The 16366-nt window shown below is 31.2% G+C and overlaps 3 protein-coding genes across 6 annotated transcripts; 2 read left to right on the forward strand and 1 right to left on the reverse strand.

Annotated features, from left to right (window-relative positions):
• The first annotated feature begins 730 nt into the window (after window positions 1-730).
• Window positions 731-4254, forward strand: LOC117207741 (autophagy-related protein 101). 2 transcript variants are annotated; one of them, XM_033448227.1, is made up of 4 exons: window positions 731-806; window positions 1188-1953; window positions 2268-2402; window positions 2520-4254. In XM_033448227.1, the coding sequence occupies exons 3-4, from the start codon at window positions 2276-2278 to the stop codon at window positions 2930-2932; spliced, it is 540 nt and encodes a 179-aa protein (XP_033304118.1). In that variant the 5' UTR covers window positions 731-806; window positions 1188-1953; window positions 2268-2275; the 3' UTR covers window positions 2933-4254. The 2 variants fall into 2 exon arrangements, with proteins under 2 accessions (XP_033304118.1, XP_033304117.1); XM_033448226.1 differs by having other exon boundaries at window positions 737-806; window positions 2268-4254.
• Window positions 4255-6311: 2057 nt separating this feature from the next.
• LOC117207736 (prolactin-releasing peptide receptor-like) lies at window positions 6312-12075 on the forward strand. 3 transcript variants are annotated; one of them, XM_033448219.1, is made up of 3 exons: window positions 6312-7346; window positions 8177-8433; window positions 11890-12075. In XM_033448219.1, the coding sequence occupies exons 1-2, from the start codon at window positions 6390-6392 to the stop codon at window positions 8396-8398; spliced, it is 1179 nt and encodes a 392-aa protein (XP_033304110.1). In that variant the 5' UTR covers window positions 6312-6389; the 3' UTR covers window positions 8399-8433; window positions 11890-12075. The 3 variants fall into 3 exon arrangements, with proteins under 3 accessions (XP_033304110.1, XP_033304109.1, XP_033304108.1); XM_033448218.1 differs by lacking the exon at window positions 11890-12075 and adding an exon at window positions 9884-10773; XM_033448217.1 differs by lacking the exon at window positions 11890-12075 and adding an exon at window positions 10064-10773.
• A 1683-nt stretch (window positions 12076-13758) lies between these two features.
• LOC117207740 (N-alpha-acetyltransferase 30-like) lies at window positions 13759-16279 on the reverse strand. Its single transcript, XM_033448225.1, has 3 exons — window positions 15717-16279; window positions 15454-15632; window positions 13759-15232 (listed from the first exon to the last, which is right to left on the reverse strand). Exons 1-3 carry the CDS (start codon window positions 15988-15990, stop codon window positions 14915-14917), a joined length of 771 nt encoding a protein of 256 aa, XP_033304116.1. The 5' UTR covers window positions 15991-16279; the 3' UTR covers window positions 13759-14914.
• Between the last annotated feature and the right edge of the window lie 87 nt (window positions 16280-16366).

The raw sequence follows: 16366 nt of genomic DNA on the forward strand, positions 1-16366 counted from the left end.
GAGAAGTGGGGATAGGAATATATAAGGGCAGTTTCATTTGGACTGAGAGTTAGAGAGTTTGTTAGTTAGTCGTTGGACGAATCGTCGATTGAGTTATCGAGAAGTTACCCGACTCGAGTATTACGCGGATACTTGTCATCCTGTGGACCGTGGATTCGTCGACAAATCTGAAGTCATCGCCACTAGCGTCCCGAGTGTCTAACTGATCCCGTCCCGTGATCAACTGTTACGGTAGTAACCATCCCTTTGTTGTAATAAACTACATCTGTGCTGTACCGCCGCAATGGCTAGTTCCCGTGAAGACAAATCCGACGCCCCCAACCTTATTCCTACCGCGGATCCGACATATAAATATCAATATTTTAATACTGATTCTTGATTGTATTAACTTGTACAATACAATATTAATTTATATATTTACATTCATATATTACTATGTATGTATATAGAAACAAGAAATAATTAATTTATTTTCTAATATTTCGCAATTTGTTCTTTGCAAAACTTCCTATGTACACATTGATGAATTTATTTGTCTCTTTTATTAAAAAGAAAACAAATAGATTGTGGTAAAAATCCCAATGTATTTAATAACATGAATTTCCAAAATAATATGTGACTATATCAATGTGCACTGCATTTTTCCAACTGCGTTTCTTATTAACCCTTTTGTTGCGAACAGCGCTTATAGGCAATCCGCCAGAGTAGCTCTTCTCTCGGAGCATCGTACCATCCGCGCAACCGATCTCTCATTGTCACGCCGGCTACTCAGAGAACAATTCGTTTTTGAGCGCTCCGCAGCGAAAGTATTAATATAATTTTATTTTTGTTTTTGTCTACATATTAAGAAGCGTCTTCTGAATACATTCAAATTAAATATGTTCTCATATGAAAGTAAATATAATCAAATTTTATAATAATTGATAATCATGTTATTGTAATATTTTAGTTTTTTACGAACGTAAATTTTCTGATCATTGGAACCGTAATTTAAAATTTTAAGAAACATTCTCATAATAAATATGCATATGTCGATAAATAACCTCTACTTTCTGAACTATTATAGCAATTCTTTCATAAACTAATTGTGTTTTTCTGTAATTTATTGTAAAAATTAAATACTATATACCGATGTTACATATATACGTACATGTGAGTAAGTAAGTACGTACGGTTGCATATTGCAGAGTCAAATAAGATTAAAGAAAATAGAAAATGGCGTGATACCGCGAGGACAGCTGTTATTTATCGGAGAAAGAAAACAGAAGTAATTTGGTTTAATTCAAGTGATTTTGTGAAATTTTACATATATACGAATTTCTTTATAAAGAGATTTGAAAGCGAATAATATCTAGTGAAGCATAAAAGTTGAAAATATAGTAACCACTCGAATTAAATGATAAAAATTTATAGAATGATGGCAGTGATAATGTTGGTGGAAGTGATTGTGTGAACATTGAAGGAAACTAGTTCCAGGAATTTATATATATTAGGAATATTGGTTTGTTTCGTTTTATTATGTGTAATTGACTATCATTAATGATAATGACCTGCAATTAAATTTTTCTAAGAGAATTCCTCCATAGAGAAGAAAATTTAGAGAAAAGAAATAAAGCGAAAAATATGAAGAAAGAAATAAGTTAAAGTTGTGGTCAAAAGTTCATGTAATTCTTGTTTCTCGAATGTCTAAAAATAAGAGTAAAATATTTAAAGAAGCGAGACAATTCCATAAGTTGTAATTTTACTTCGATGTATCTACATATATGTTGGATATTTCGTATATAAAATTTTTAAAGACTCGGAGGACTTACTTCCATGCATTTTTTCAACGATTATTTAATTACATTTTCGACGTATTGGATATTTCTCTACAATTAAAAGATGACCAAATATCATCCAATATCACAACAAGTATCCAGTGATAATCATCGTTTTTACCACTGTTCTTACGAGGTTAGGATTAATCGACACAATCATATTTGCTTTATTTTTATCCATATTTTTTTACGCTAGATATTCAGATACGTATATGTGTAATTTAATTTCACATTGATCTAAGCAGAATTCAATCTAATTCACATATTTCATACGATTTTATCTTCGTTGATTTAATAAGCAATTAATAATAAATTAATATTAATAATTTTAGCATAAATACTATAATAATGAAATATATGAAGAAAAAATATTATGTTATTTTAACATTGCTTAATTTACTGTAATTTGTGAAAATTTTTATACATTTGTACTGATATTTTGTTGAATAGGAATCACCATGAATGCCAGAACTCAGTTATTTGAATTAAGTATGGAGGGCAGGCAAGTGGATGAAGCAGTAGCAAGTATATTCCATAGTGTTCTGTTCCATCGAAGTCTTGGTAAATTTAAGTACAAGCAAGAAGGTAGTTACTCAGTAGGCACTGTTGGATATCAGGATGTTGACTGCGACTTCATTGATTTTACTTATGTCTGTTGTTCATCGGTACACCTGGATCAAACTTTGAAACGTGAAATATCAGGTTTTTCTGAAGCTTTGCGTTCTAATGATAGTCCAGGTTCTGGCCAAATATCCCTGGAATTCTTTCAGAAGAAGAAAAATCGTTGGCCTTTTCAACCAGAATGTATACCATGGGAAGTATGGACAGTACGCTTAGAACTTATTAAGTTAGCAACAGAACATGAACGACAGATATGTAGAGAAAAAGTTGGAGATTTATTAACAGATAAGATTCTTTATATAACAGAAGTCATGAATCGACATGATTATTTACCAAAAATGCCAAATCAAGCTGAACTGGATTTGATCTTTGACACATCGTACCCTGATATACAACCTTATCTGTTTAAATTATCATTTACCACCTCTGGCCCATCGAGTACAACAATGGGTAATACAATGAAAAAATTGATCAAAGAGACATTATCCATTTAGTTGTTTATTAGTTTCCATGAGAATGTTTTTAGTGTAATGTACATATAATGCAAATTCATTCCTGGATAAATTAACATTATGAACTTTCCTTCATTAACAAAGGAATTCTGTTTGTCATATGAAATGGTGTGCATTCATATATACTCAAATCATACCTTACTCATACTCTTTTAGTTTCTTTTACTTGTAGTTTATAAACATTTGTCACATTACATGTTTTTATATGTATTGACTTGCATAGAGGATTGAAACCTAGAAGGATAGAGTTAATTGTATGCAATATTTGAAATAAAGTGGGATAAAGAGATCAATCCCATACATCAAAATGCTATTTCTGACCGGCGTCTACGCAAATTCTGTGCCGACAATATTTGTCAGAAAGAAAACGGAAAAAAAATATATATTATAATTGTATAAACTTAAAATATTTGTAAAATTTCTATAGTACAAAGGAACCAATTGTGTATAGCAGTTACTTTTTTGCGTATACATATATTATTCCATGAATATCGTCCATTGCATAAGTCTTCTAGGTAATCAGTTATAGATTAAATATGAAATATTTACTTTTCATTATTTTAAATTCGAATTTGTTGAAATGTGAATATTGTTAATAGGCGAATAATGATATCTCATTAATAGAGAACATTTTTTGTTTTATTTATCTCTGAAAATACATGACGATTGTAAGGAAATAAAACAGTGTATGTGTTTATTTAGCAAAATTTAAAGGTAATAAATTTGTTCTAATATATAAAGCTGTTATTTCTCTCTCTCTCTCTCTCTCACTCTTTTTTTCTATGTTTGAAAAATCTCGTGCACATATTTAATGTTTAATATATGACTGAAACCTAGACTTACTATTGTGAATAAACATATAGTACAAGTGCTTGTTTCTACATTTGTTATTCACATATTAATGTAAATGTGAAAATATGTAGTATGTATATGTGATTGAAAAATAGACTTTAAGTAATTTTTATAGTTTGCTCTTGTTAAAACATCCTTGTTAAAAGAACAATTTATAACGATCGTATTGATTAAGTAAAAGATATAAAGAGCGAAATAGTAGTAATAATATAATCCGTTGTATATATTACAGATAAGTCGAAAGATTCTAAAAAGTTTTAGTAAATATACTTACTTGAATGTCAATGAATCTTTTGTCCTAAAATTAATATTGTTGTTTGAGTGGAAAATTATTTGTGAAATAAAAACGTATCAAGCTGACATAGATCACTCCTATAAGTAAAAACTATGTAATGGTCTTGATTAAATTTTTTGAAGTTCATTCTTTTGTATGAATCTTTTATATAAAAAAACAAGAGATGAAAAGTTTTAACGTGTGTAATTGCAACGTGAAATAATTTAAAAAATGAAATACTTTCGTGAAATATTAGATTTATCGTAAATATACCTACATTTTTCGATAATGTATAATAGTAACATGGTACTACTTTCGCTATATTAAATTAAGCTTCTGCAAGAGTGTGCAAGTATTTAAGGAAGGATCTAGGCCTAGAGGAAATATATTGAATTTACTATAACAGCAAAGTTCCGAATAAAGTGATTCTTTGATATTTTTTAATATTATTAATTTTGTATATGTTAGAAAATGTTCGAATGTCATGATACAAGTACTGATTTTCAAATTACATTTTGGCTATAGTACTCTCAGTTATTACTGAACTGAAAGCCGACACGTTGTTACAGATACCAGATATGAACATTGCAAGTTATAGGTAAAAAGACGGTAGGAAGAGAATACAGATGGTAACGCGGACGCCTGCGCGAGAAAACGGCGGCTTGTCTAGTTAGGTTTAGCCAACAATTTTCCATTTTCAGTTATCGGTGGAAAAGGCTAGCCGTCACTTCGAAAGCGTTTCATCGTTGAAAATTATAACACGTTGTTAAATGTTGTGGTGCTCGCTTTATATTATTTAGAAACAAACCGTAATATAAGAAATACTGAAACGTCTTTCATCTTTATAATAAAAAGAGAAGAAAAAAGCAAAATTATAAGTACTTGTCAAAGAAAGGTATAATCGACATTTATAACAATTGTGTGTAAAGTGATTTCGAAAGATTACTATCTACATGTTTTTTATTTGACTTTTTATTCGGTGACGGTGAATACCTGCCATTGCCAACGTAAAATATTTTTAATTTACATATTTTGGTTACTTTATGTAATAAGTACGTGGTACTGTTATAATTGTGAAGCATCAATTACGATTGATTTTCTAAATAATTCTCCACGATCGGCCTGAAAAATTAATTTTTAATTTAATTTCAGTTATTTTATAATTAGTCTTTGTTCTCTCGTGTCTAACTATTTGCTTTGTTTCCATTTTATATACGTATATTTTTGCGTAATAACGAAAAAGACATGTACATGTACATAAAGATTAACGGTCGAAATTATCAACAGGTGGTTGGAGAAAATAATAAATTTTAACTTTGATTTCAACTACTATACATTTCTTAATAGCAAAGTATTTTTTAAACACTTCTGCCGATACTGCTTCTAATTAAAATACTTTGAACAGATTGCGATAATTAAGAGCAGGTGATTTAACACGTATAACACGAAGTATTACTCAAAGTTTGACTCATTGTCAGAGAAAGATTGTGTGCGTAATAGCAAACTAAATGTTATGTATGTATATGTAAATAAGTAACTATGTAAACAATAAGAATGGCAATGAGTTGAAAAACTTCTCGATTCCTTTTTTTCTAATCGAATAATTCGAACATATTTTTTTATTTCGACTGAACGTTTTGAGTGTAAAAAATTTTATATAACTGGCATCGATCGAAGGACGATTCGTGATCACGCAATATCGTTCTATTTTTGGGGAATGTTTTAAACTCGGTAACCTCGAGAAACACCAGATTTTACCACCTTTGAGATCGGTTATACGATTTGACTAAAGTGAATGGAATAAAACGAAGAACTTTTTCAAATGAAGAACAATCCAGATGTATCAACATTATATATATTAGCTTCAGTAATACGTGTTATTGTGTCGACGATATTTTCATTCGGTCAGTAACGCATATGAATATCTACGAGCAATCAAAGTAAAACAAATTCGATCATCTTTGACAAATCGATTAATTATTTCTCATTGGCTGTTAATAATTGGCTTAGCTCGTAATTATTCAAATATAATTATTTAATTATAATCAAGACGATATTACCGTAAATTATAAACGATGGAATAGTCGGCATATGTTTTCAGTTGCGGCTTCATCTTATTCTGTCTTATTCTAATCGTACTGAAAAAGCTCTCGAGGAAAAAGATTCGAAACGAAGAGAAACAGAAGAGGAAAACAAGACAATTTTGGAAAAAAAGAAGACAGAAATCAGGTTGGAATAAAAAAAAAGACAAAAAACAAGATAGGGAAAGTGGAATAATAACTGCTCGGTCCCCGGAGACAGATCGATCGAGAAATGAATGATTCGCCGATTTTATCAAACGGGACCGCCGTAGAAGGATGGTCGACTACTAACCGTCCGACTATAGAGAACGATGTAACCTCGAATAGTTTAGTGCAATTAATCTTTTACATATTTTATGCAAATATTTTTGCGTTTGGTGTGTTTGGTAATGTGCTCGTATGTTTCGTCGTGGCACGAAATCGACAAATGCAGACAGTTACGAATCTGTTTATCACGAATCTAGCATTGAGCGATGTGCTACTCTGTGCTCTGGCGGTTCCGTTTACTCCTTTATATACATTTCTCGGGGGATGGATATTTGGCAGAACCCTGTGCCACTTGGTACCGTACGCTCAAGGTGTCAGCGTATACATCAGCACATTCACTTTGACGAGTATCGCGATCGATAGATTCATGGTGATCATATATCCTTTCCATCCTCGTATGAAGATCGAAGTTTGTTTAGCCGTGATAGTCGGTATTTGGATAATCGCATTGTTGTTCACTCTACCTTACGGGCTTTACATGCATCTCGAGGAGCCGTACACTTATTGCGAGGAACACTGGCCGAACGAACGATTTCGAAAAATCTTTAGTTCCATTACTTCGATACTACAATTTGTCTTACCCTTCTTCATCATCGCTTTTTGTTATATTTGCGTTTCGATCAAGTTGAACGATCGAGCTAGAACGAAACCTGGCACAAAGACTAGTCAAAGAGAAGAGGTTGACAGAGAAAGAAAGAAACGAACGAATCGGATGTTGATCGCTATGGTTGCCGTATTCGGCATATCTTGGCTGCCGCTCAATATCATCAACGTTATCGACGATTTTTATTCACCTGCCAATGATTGGGCTTATTACAGAATCTGCTTTTTCATGACGCATTGCCTCGCTATGAGTAGCACCTGCTACAATCCTTTCCTTTACGCTTGGCTCAACGATAACTTTCGCAAAGAATTTAAGCAAGTACGAACTTACTTTTTATACTTTTATTTCTTGTTATATGTGTGTCTACTTACTCGTAGAAAGTTTCCTTCGTTTCTCAATTTTCTTGCTCTCGGTTCTTACCATGTTTTCTCCTCTTCCAATTCTTGTTTTTTAATCAACTCAATACATAGTTGATTAAAATACTTGTAAGTAGGTAATTGTAATGTACGGATCTCGTATCATATTTCATCTCCGAGTAAATTCTCTTTTCGTTATGCGTGCTTATACGTGTCTGTGTCGTGCGTATATCCTCACTATCCACCTGTAAATGGACTCGTATAAACGACACTAAATTATTCGTTGAAAGATCTCTTCCCTCCTCAAATTCCACTTACCGTGGTTATAAGAGAAAAGCTTTTAAAGAAAAGTTCTCTCATTTACATTGCAATACGATTTATAACTTTGATCGAACGAACGTTCCTTACTTTCTAACATAAGCCGACAACGTTCTCTCGAGCCCATTATCGCGCTAAACCATTTCAAGTTGTTGTTAAATATGTTTCGTTATTAAACACAAATGAAAGATGCACGAACTCAAGCTGCAAATTCATACGTACATTATCAAAATTCGATGAACAAGTAAAGAAATAAACGCACACGCTGTGTCTAATATAATTAACGTTGTAGATTCTTATCGATTTCAAACTAAATGTAAAATAGAAGAACCTATAATAAGATAATAATGTACGAAGCAGCCGTGTGTTCCTTATCTTAGCCTATGGCTTCAAACTTTCAATACTATCATACTATCGATATATTTTCAATACCGTCAAAATTTCACGATAAAACCCATCTGAATTCTTTTGAAGGTGCTTCCATGTTTTCCAAAAGCAATCAACGGTTACACTCCAAGAACCACCGAAGAATTTCAAAATAATAAAGAATGTAGCGGAAATAACACTATCCAGGAATCTTTATTACTGAATGAAACACATATAAGAACTTCAAATCCCGAAGCTCGCGAACTGATCGTCCACGAAACGACCACCAACAATATGTCGAGAAACTTGGAAGAAATGGAAACTTTTTGATTCGATCAAATTCGAACGCGAGTCAACCATCGTAAGTAAGTATGCATTCACATCGTTTCTCTGTGAGGAAGAGAATAATATAATATTTACTGTATTTATCGTATAGATGTCTTTCTTCGCTAAAAACAAATATTTATAAATTGATCGCATTATCCATTAATTGCATTAGACCTCTATCTCTATGTATACATATGTACAGGTAGATAGGCAAAGGGAAACCGAGATCCGGTATAATACAACGTTCTATTCATCTAATTCGTACGTCTAATTTATTTAAGAGGTAAATGGATACGTGCAATAAAGTCGGGAACAAAGATTTATCTTCGTTTATCGTCTTTATTTATAGTTAACAGGGTCGTTGAAATCCTTGCTGTTTTCTCAAGATCTACATAGGTAGAAGTTAAATCGTCACATACACGATTGGCTAATGACGTAGTCGCTCTGAACATGTATATTTATTGCTTTTCCATCGTCTTCGGTCTTTCCTTTCTGTGATAAATTGACCGTGCTTAGGATAAATTGCTCGAAATGAGGAAAAATTATTGCCTATCGAGCATTCGTTGAATAATGAGGAAAAGTCTAAAGCAGAAGTTGAGCATCTTTCACGTTCTTGAAAATGAGAGAAACGAGAGAGAATCGACTTTTAAGCGGGCACGTTTCCTAGTTTCAGTTTTTCGCATTGATCAGCGCACCGATTTCCATACATTTCTTTACTGTTTTACGTATCCGATAAATATATTTATCTCGAGACCTACCTTAAGAACATATTTACCTATTGTTCTAATTCTATTTATTTCAAGATCCACCAATTGAAGGACACTTTCTCTAATAAAAGCTATTTTTCTTCTCTAACAGCTTCAGCTACAGAACACTTACAAAATTGACTTCACTGAATGATAGTTCATATTTTTATTCTTTTCATATGCTCTTTAGCGTTTTCTTTTTTCAAAATTGTAAAAAATATTGATTGGTTGGGAAAGATTATAAAATGTTATTACAAGCAATTCATTGGACTATAAACGAATAGAAGTAGAAATAGAAGCAAAAATAACGGTAGAAATTCTACGAATACGAAAAGCTGTACGAATGCTAACATAATTGATCGTGATATTGTGGGAGGAACAAATCGAAGATACTGTTATAGTTAAAACATATACGCTTGTCCATTGGATTCATATACACCGCGGTACATAAGTACATACATTTTCAATAGATTGCCGTGTTATTTCCTGCCGTATTGGTTCGGGATTCAGGACAGAGGACAGCCATTCTTCTATCGTTATCGTGCACTTTTTTACTAGCGCTCCAGTGTTTCCGTGTCATATCCTATCCTGAAATTTATATATGTATATAGTTTGTTTCATCGATAACAATTTTTTCCTCAACTTTTTCCTTTGCATTGTCATAACTATATACGGTCGCTGTACTCTTCTTCTCTCCTCTTGACGTTTTTCCTCTTTTTTATTACTATTTTATTATTTATAGACATATTTGGTGTATCCTTCTATGATGTTTATTGTCAGCAATGTAAAGAGAAAAAACAATATAAAGTACCAACGTTGCAATAACAGAAGGAGGAAGGAAGCAGGAGAAAGGAATGAAGATTGTTCTCTTATATGTATATATGAAATGTTTCTCTATTTCACAGACATCTCTGTGTTCCAGAAACAGCTGCATTTTCTCTGGAGGCTGAAATCTACTTGTATCATTCTTCAATCAAGTACTACGTTTTGCATTACTTGTTGTATAAAAGAAACAAGCAACAATGGTGGCGGTATATTTACAGAAAAAAGAGACACGCGATTCTGCACAATCATATTACGATAGAATTAAGAATTGATTCGCCAATCTAAGTTTGTTATAAACCATGGTGCGTCAAATACAAAGAAAATTACGAAGGGAAAAATAAAAAAAAGGAACTTGCTCAACTTCATTGTCAGTTTCTTTATTATGTTTATCCAAACTATTTTTCTGTATCTTAACACTTTGCGATTGGTATATCTTTCTCTTCGCATTATTAACTAGTCAACACTCGAGCAAATTTGACATAATAAATATTTAACATGCCATTCGACTTTAAAAACAAATTTTAAATACCGTTATCCGATTGCAAAGGGTTCAATGTTAATTTCTCAATATTTTTGTACAAACCAATACGCATTTTATGAAAAAATTCATCGTTAAATTTCACATCGATCGTTAACAAACCATGATTACAAATGAGACACAAATGCGTAATTAAGTGATATAGTAGTCATAGTATAATACTATGTCATTGTAGTACGTATAGTACATGTGTACGTATATTATTACATCTATTTGATTCAGATTAAGTATCATTGGACTCTTGTCATTAAACGTGGTTTGAAATTTTATTCGAAAACTTGCTCGATCGAATATCCTAGAGATAAGAGAGTACGTTGCAGGGGTATGTTTACTGATAAAAGCTGATAACGACATCGTTTCGATCGACTATTCTCGAGAACGTGTTCTCCCCTTTCGTCCATCTCCGATTTCAATTCCGCAATAACACCTCATTATCCTACACAATGATTGCGGTAATCCGAGCACGCCTTGTGAAAAACGATGCTTGTCAAGATACATCGCGTATATCTACACTTCTATATCTTTATCTATGTATATGCAAGTAATTTTCAATTGTATTGTCATATGAATATGTTAAAAATTCTATTTTTATTTCCCATAAATTATCGTTCACTTTACATTCTCGGATCTTTAATAAAAAGGAAATGATCTATTCATACATAAAAATGTTCATCGTGATTATACAGACGTAGACTGTGGCTTCTTGTGCACTTATAGGAAACTTGAAATTGCGAATTGTGTTCGAAATGTATATATTATGAAAAAATGAATTAAATATCCAAACTATAGCGCATCCTATAATACTTGGTAGGTAAACGATGATTTTCTATCAAAATTCTATAATTTTCTAATTATATACTTAAAAATATGAATTTTCATCAAAATCCGCAGTCTAATCGTAATTATTTATTATATTTTTATTGTTATCGTAATTATTTATTTATTATATATATTTCAATGAAATTTATATCGTAATATTTCAAAGAAAAAAAATCACATTACAAAATAAATTATACAACAATTGTGTATAGAGTATCTTACAGTTATAGTAGAATGTGCCAGCTTCAGAATGATCATCTTTTTCTAATAGCTATAAAAATATTTTTACAGAAATGCTTTTGTAGTATTGTATTTTCCTGCTAATATACTATACATATAAATAAGATTTGTAATCAGGTTCGCTAGATTATATCTATTAGAATTCATGTAATGTCTTTAAGAAATGAGTCAGATAAAGACAATGTCAATCTACTTCATCAATACCATATTCCTTCAAATGTTTAATCTCATTAGTATTGATAATATCCTTTATGAAAAAGCATAAAAATTGCTCAAAAATTTAATTATGTATTAGAAATAAATTGCATTTTTTGTATTGATTACAGAAAAGTCACTTTAGGATCGAAAACAATACTCAGGATATCATAAGCAGCCAGCAGTAACCAGCAACAACGATCTTTTTACAAATGATTATATAATACAATAAAAAATGAGATTATTTATTGTAAAATAATTATACAGAATGTATTTAGGAACAGTTTCAATAAATCAGAATAATTTAATGACATTTTATAATTTTATAAAATATTGGGCGAAATCTCGAAACTCTCGGTTCCAAAAAATTCCTGAAATATGATGTCAAGTTCTAAAAATTGTCGAAAATGTGGTGCTACACTATCATGTTCCCCTGATACAAAATCGCAAAATCGGCCGAAAATTTTTTTAAGAAGCCGAAAATTTCGGTTTCGAGAACTTCTTGGAATGTGATGTCATATTCTAAGAATCGCCGAAATTATGCCGATCTCTTATGCTGTCACGTTCTCCTGATGCAAAATCGCTATTTCAGCTGATACATTTCTCGTTCCAACGACAATTTTTTGCTCTCAGGAAGAATTTGAGAATTCACTGAATTGTGGATATTGAAAGAATTTTAAATGATCAAACGTTTTATTCATTTGCAAAATAAGCTGATTTTATTCAATTTAATTTGCAAGTTTACAGTGATTGTACAATTTTACAATTTCATAATTTCTGTATAATAATTTGTGTAATTGTGTAATGGTACAATAATTTGATCGCGTTGTTCGACCGATGGAACTAAACAACTCTTCTCATACGAAAATAATGACAAAAAACTTAAGTGGTCGTGGTATAGTGCGGCCTTTTGTCACTTATTTTCGAATCGCTACTAAGCGCGCCTGCTTTCGGTTAATTCCGTACGGTGTCGCCAATATTCGACAGCAAATGATTCTGATTGGTTGGGCTGTCTGCCCATGTCTTATTATAAAGAATTTGAAAAGATTTATTTAAACGGTTCCTTTTTCTACATATATTAACTTTAATTAAAATGTATTGTTACAGATAGCTTTTAAGTACTCGTTACTCCATGACAGACTGTTAGTGTGGCTAGGGCTAGTAGGCATAATTAACACTTATCTATGGTTAAAAGTAAAAACAAGATGGTGTGGTCATCAATAAAGAAGAGAATAGGCATAACATGAAATACTTTTTCGTGTCCAACAATTTAGACATTATATAATTATGAATTCGTAAATTATTATTTTAGTGCAAAGAAAGAATTCTAAGCATCTATAGTGTATTGTATTTATACAGATTGAATTAACGGTTGATCAAAACAGTAATTTTGAACGGTAACTACTATGTTCTTAAGTTCCTAACATTCTGACATAAATAGACGACCACTACGTGTTATAATTATGTATTATATGGCAAATAATATAAAGTAATCGGCTGCAACCGCGATTATATTTTTATATAATTAGAAAACTTATTAAGCTGTTAATGAAAATATGATTGATTCCTAAATTCTGGATTGGCTTTTTTTTGATAATATGTAGTAAAGTATCGTGCAAATATTCATATACTTCGTTTGTGATTATAGGACATCCCGTTCTATATTTTATTTATAATTTTATAGACGACTTTAGTCTTAATTCAAACCACTCTTATACTGAATTGGTAATGTCGCATGTGACACAAAAATGGCAAGGGAGTCCCAAAACGTAGGACACGAAAATCAAAGAAAAATTTCCTCTCTGGATATATCACGATGTCACTTTATTCTGTGCATGAAACGCTTAATGAAGGACACCACAGCAAGAAGCAAATAATCTTACGGACCAATTCATGAATAGCTCTTATTGTTAATAATAAATTATTCTCTTTCATGCATATGCACGTTAAAATATATGTATAAAATGCTTTTTATAGGAAATGATAATAGTTGACTGTAAAAACATTTAGATATTTTTATTAACATTTTTACATTCTTTTTTAATAGTTATATTATGATCTGTGCCTCGCATTTATTTTGTACAAAGCTGTAACATGTAGGGGAGACAGTAATAAATCTTGTTACACGTTAATCGCAACAAACGTCCTTAGTTCTTTCGGAATATTTTCATTTGGCAAATTGTAATTTTTCCCTTCATTCTTTGCATTCATGTTTACATATATTATGTATGTCGTGTGCATGCATAATATATACTGTATATATATACATATACACATTCATGTTATTATATTTATTATACGCAGAAATATTTAGCTGCAAATATTTTGTTGGTGTCAATCAAAATTAATATTAGCAAAACATTGCATTTTATCATTGCATTTTTTCATTGCATTTTATCATAGAAAGATATAATATCCCATACAATAAAAAGAGATGCGGGAATATTCGGAAATAATATCCATTGTATTGTTCAGTTCACACTTGAGCATCATAAGAGATAACAAATTTCTGTCAATTTTCCACAATTTACATTAAATTCATTCATTGATGTATCAACTTCCAAAGATTCTCATCATTTTATTATATCTTCTCAATTCACTTTGTTACCACGTGGTATTAGATTTCTCGTAAGTGATACAAAAAAACATATTGTTTGTTTTCAGACATCATTTCACATTTTTCATCCTTTCACCTTCATTATCTTTTCTCACTGTAAAATTTTTAAGCTGTAATTGCATGCTACTTCAATGAACGTTAATGCCAAAAAGGATAATAAATTTCGATAATCAACGATCAACTACACAATTAAAATCACTAATGACCAATGACATATGAATTGATTTGTTATACTGTATCTTCCATATTAGTGGTACATATATTTGTTATATACTAGTGCATAAATGATATAACGTGATAATGTTATAAATATACTGTAATAAGGAAATTGATAATTGAACATAACATTAAATTACATGCGCTACGTATACTTATTTTTCCAGATACATATGTTATTGTTTTGTTTATACATTTTCAGATACAATCCCCTTGGCATTAATGTCCTATATTCCTGAACTTTACTGAACTTTGACGTCATATCTCTTCAATGTGTTAGAGTTAAATAGGTCTTTATTGAAATGTCAAGATATAGATGAATTTCATCTAAGCCATAGCTTCAATCGAAGAGCATCTACGCCGTTTAAATAATACCGAAATAATCGCTTATCACGCACAAAACCAAGATTTTCGTACAAACGTAGTGCTGGACGATTAGTAATTTCTGTTTCTAAAACTACTTCGCCAGCATTATCTTCCACCATAGCTTGAATCGCTCTTCTTACTAGGTTTGAACCAATCTTTTGCTTTCGATATTTCACATCAACAGCTAACATTGCAATGTACCCACGTTTTATTACTTTTCTGTGGATGTCCAGCTTGCAGACAATGGCACCAACACATTCCTCACCATGTATTGCCTTGACGAACAAAAAGCAAGATTTTTTTGTAAATTCTACATACCTGCAAGACAAAGAAATTCGACCAAAGCTGGCTAACAGCTCTTTCTACTTGTCGATACTTTTTAATACCATGTTGACAACTTCTTAAATAGAATTATACAAAGATACACAATATTATGAAATATATGTTCCTACCAACAATGTTTCAATACATTTGATTATTTCATAAATATACATACCAAGAAACATAATTTTGGCCAGTTATAAATGAAATATCTGTACGTATAAATAGAATATGGTTCGCTCAAGTCTTTTTGTATTAATTTCATAATATCAGGCATTTGGAGTTCACTTGTATAACTAACATATTGAATGTTATTATCCCTACTTTCCAATGACACTGTTTCTGCTAATGTACCTGAACATGCATAATTAGTAATCAATATAAAGGAATTCATAAAGGACAATTGATTGTTAAAAATTGAATGTTAATTTCTTGTACCATGTTGGTTTAAATGACTAGTTTCCATAGATTCAGATTGTGGAAGATTAACTATGCTGGTAATTCTTTCAGAAGAATTACAAATACCATTAACTAGAGGTATTCCATTTCTATGTGATTCTTCATATATTTCAGTTGTTTTCAGACTAAGTCGAGATGTAATGTCCAAAGTAGCAATATCTGTTAAAGAATTTTCATTCTTTTCTTCAATGCTACTTTGATCACCCTCTGATTCATTTCCATCCACTACACTCTTCGTTTTAAGCTTTTCCATCTTTAATTTTTTGTTAATATTTTTATTTTCTATATATCTGAATTTCTTTTCTCAAAGCATACAATTTCAGTACAGGGTTTTAAAGATGACAATTTCTACTTTTTTATACAATATATCCCTATGACATCAGTATTTCCAAATGACACACTAGCTTTTCAAACGAATTTTCATAATTACGCCGAGTTAAACGATTTCTTTATTTTTAATGTTATTTCCATATACAGAACGCCAATTTAGCTCTTCAATCGACGGACACCATATTGAATTTTCTGCGATGACCACTAACGACACAAACATAAACAATGCGCGAATAGCAACCATATCATATGTACTATTGTGCCATCATTTTCATTACCTTTAATCATAAATAAAAAAT

This window comes from Bombus bifarius, unplaced genomic scaffold (genome assembly GCF_011952205.1).
Source record: "Bombus bifarius isolate JDL3187 unplaced genomic scaffold, Bbif_JDL3187 scf7180000008046, whole genome shotgun sequence".
Lineage (NCBI taxonomy): Eukaryota > Metazoa > Arthropoda > Insecta > Hymenoptera > Apidae > Bombus > Bombus bifarius.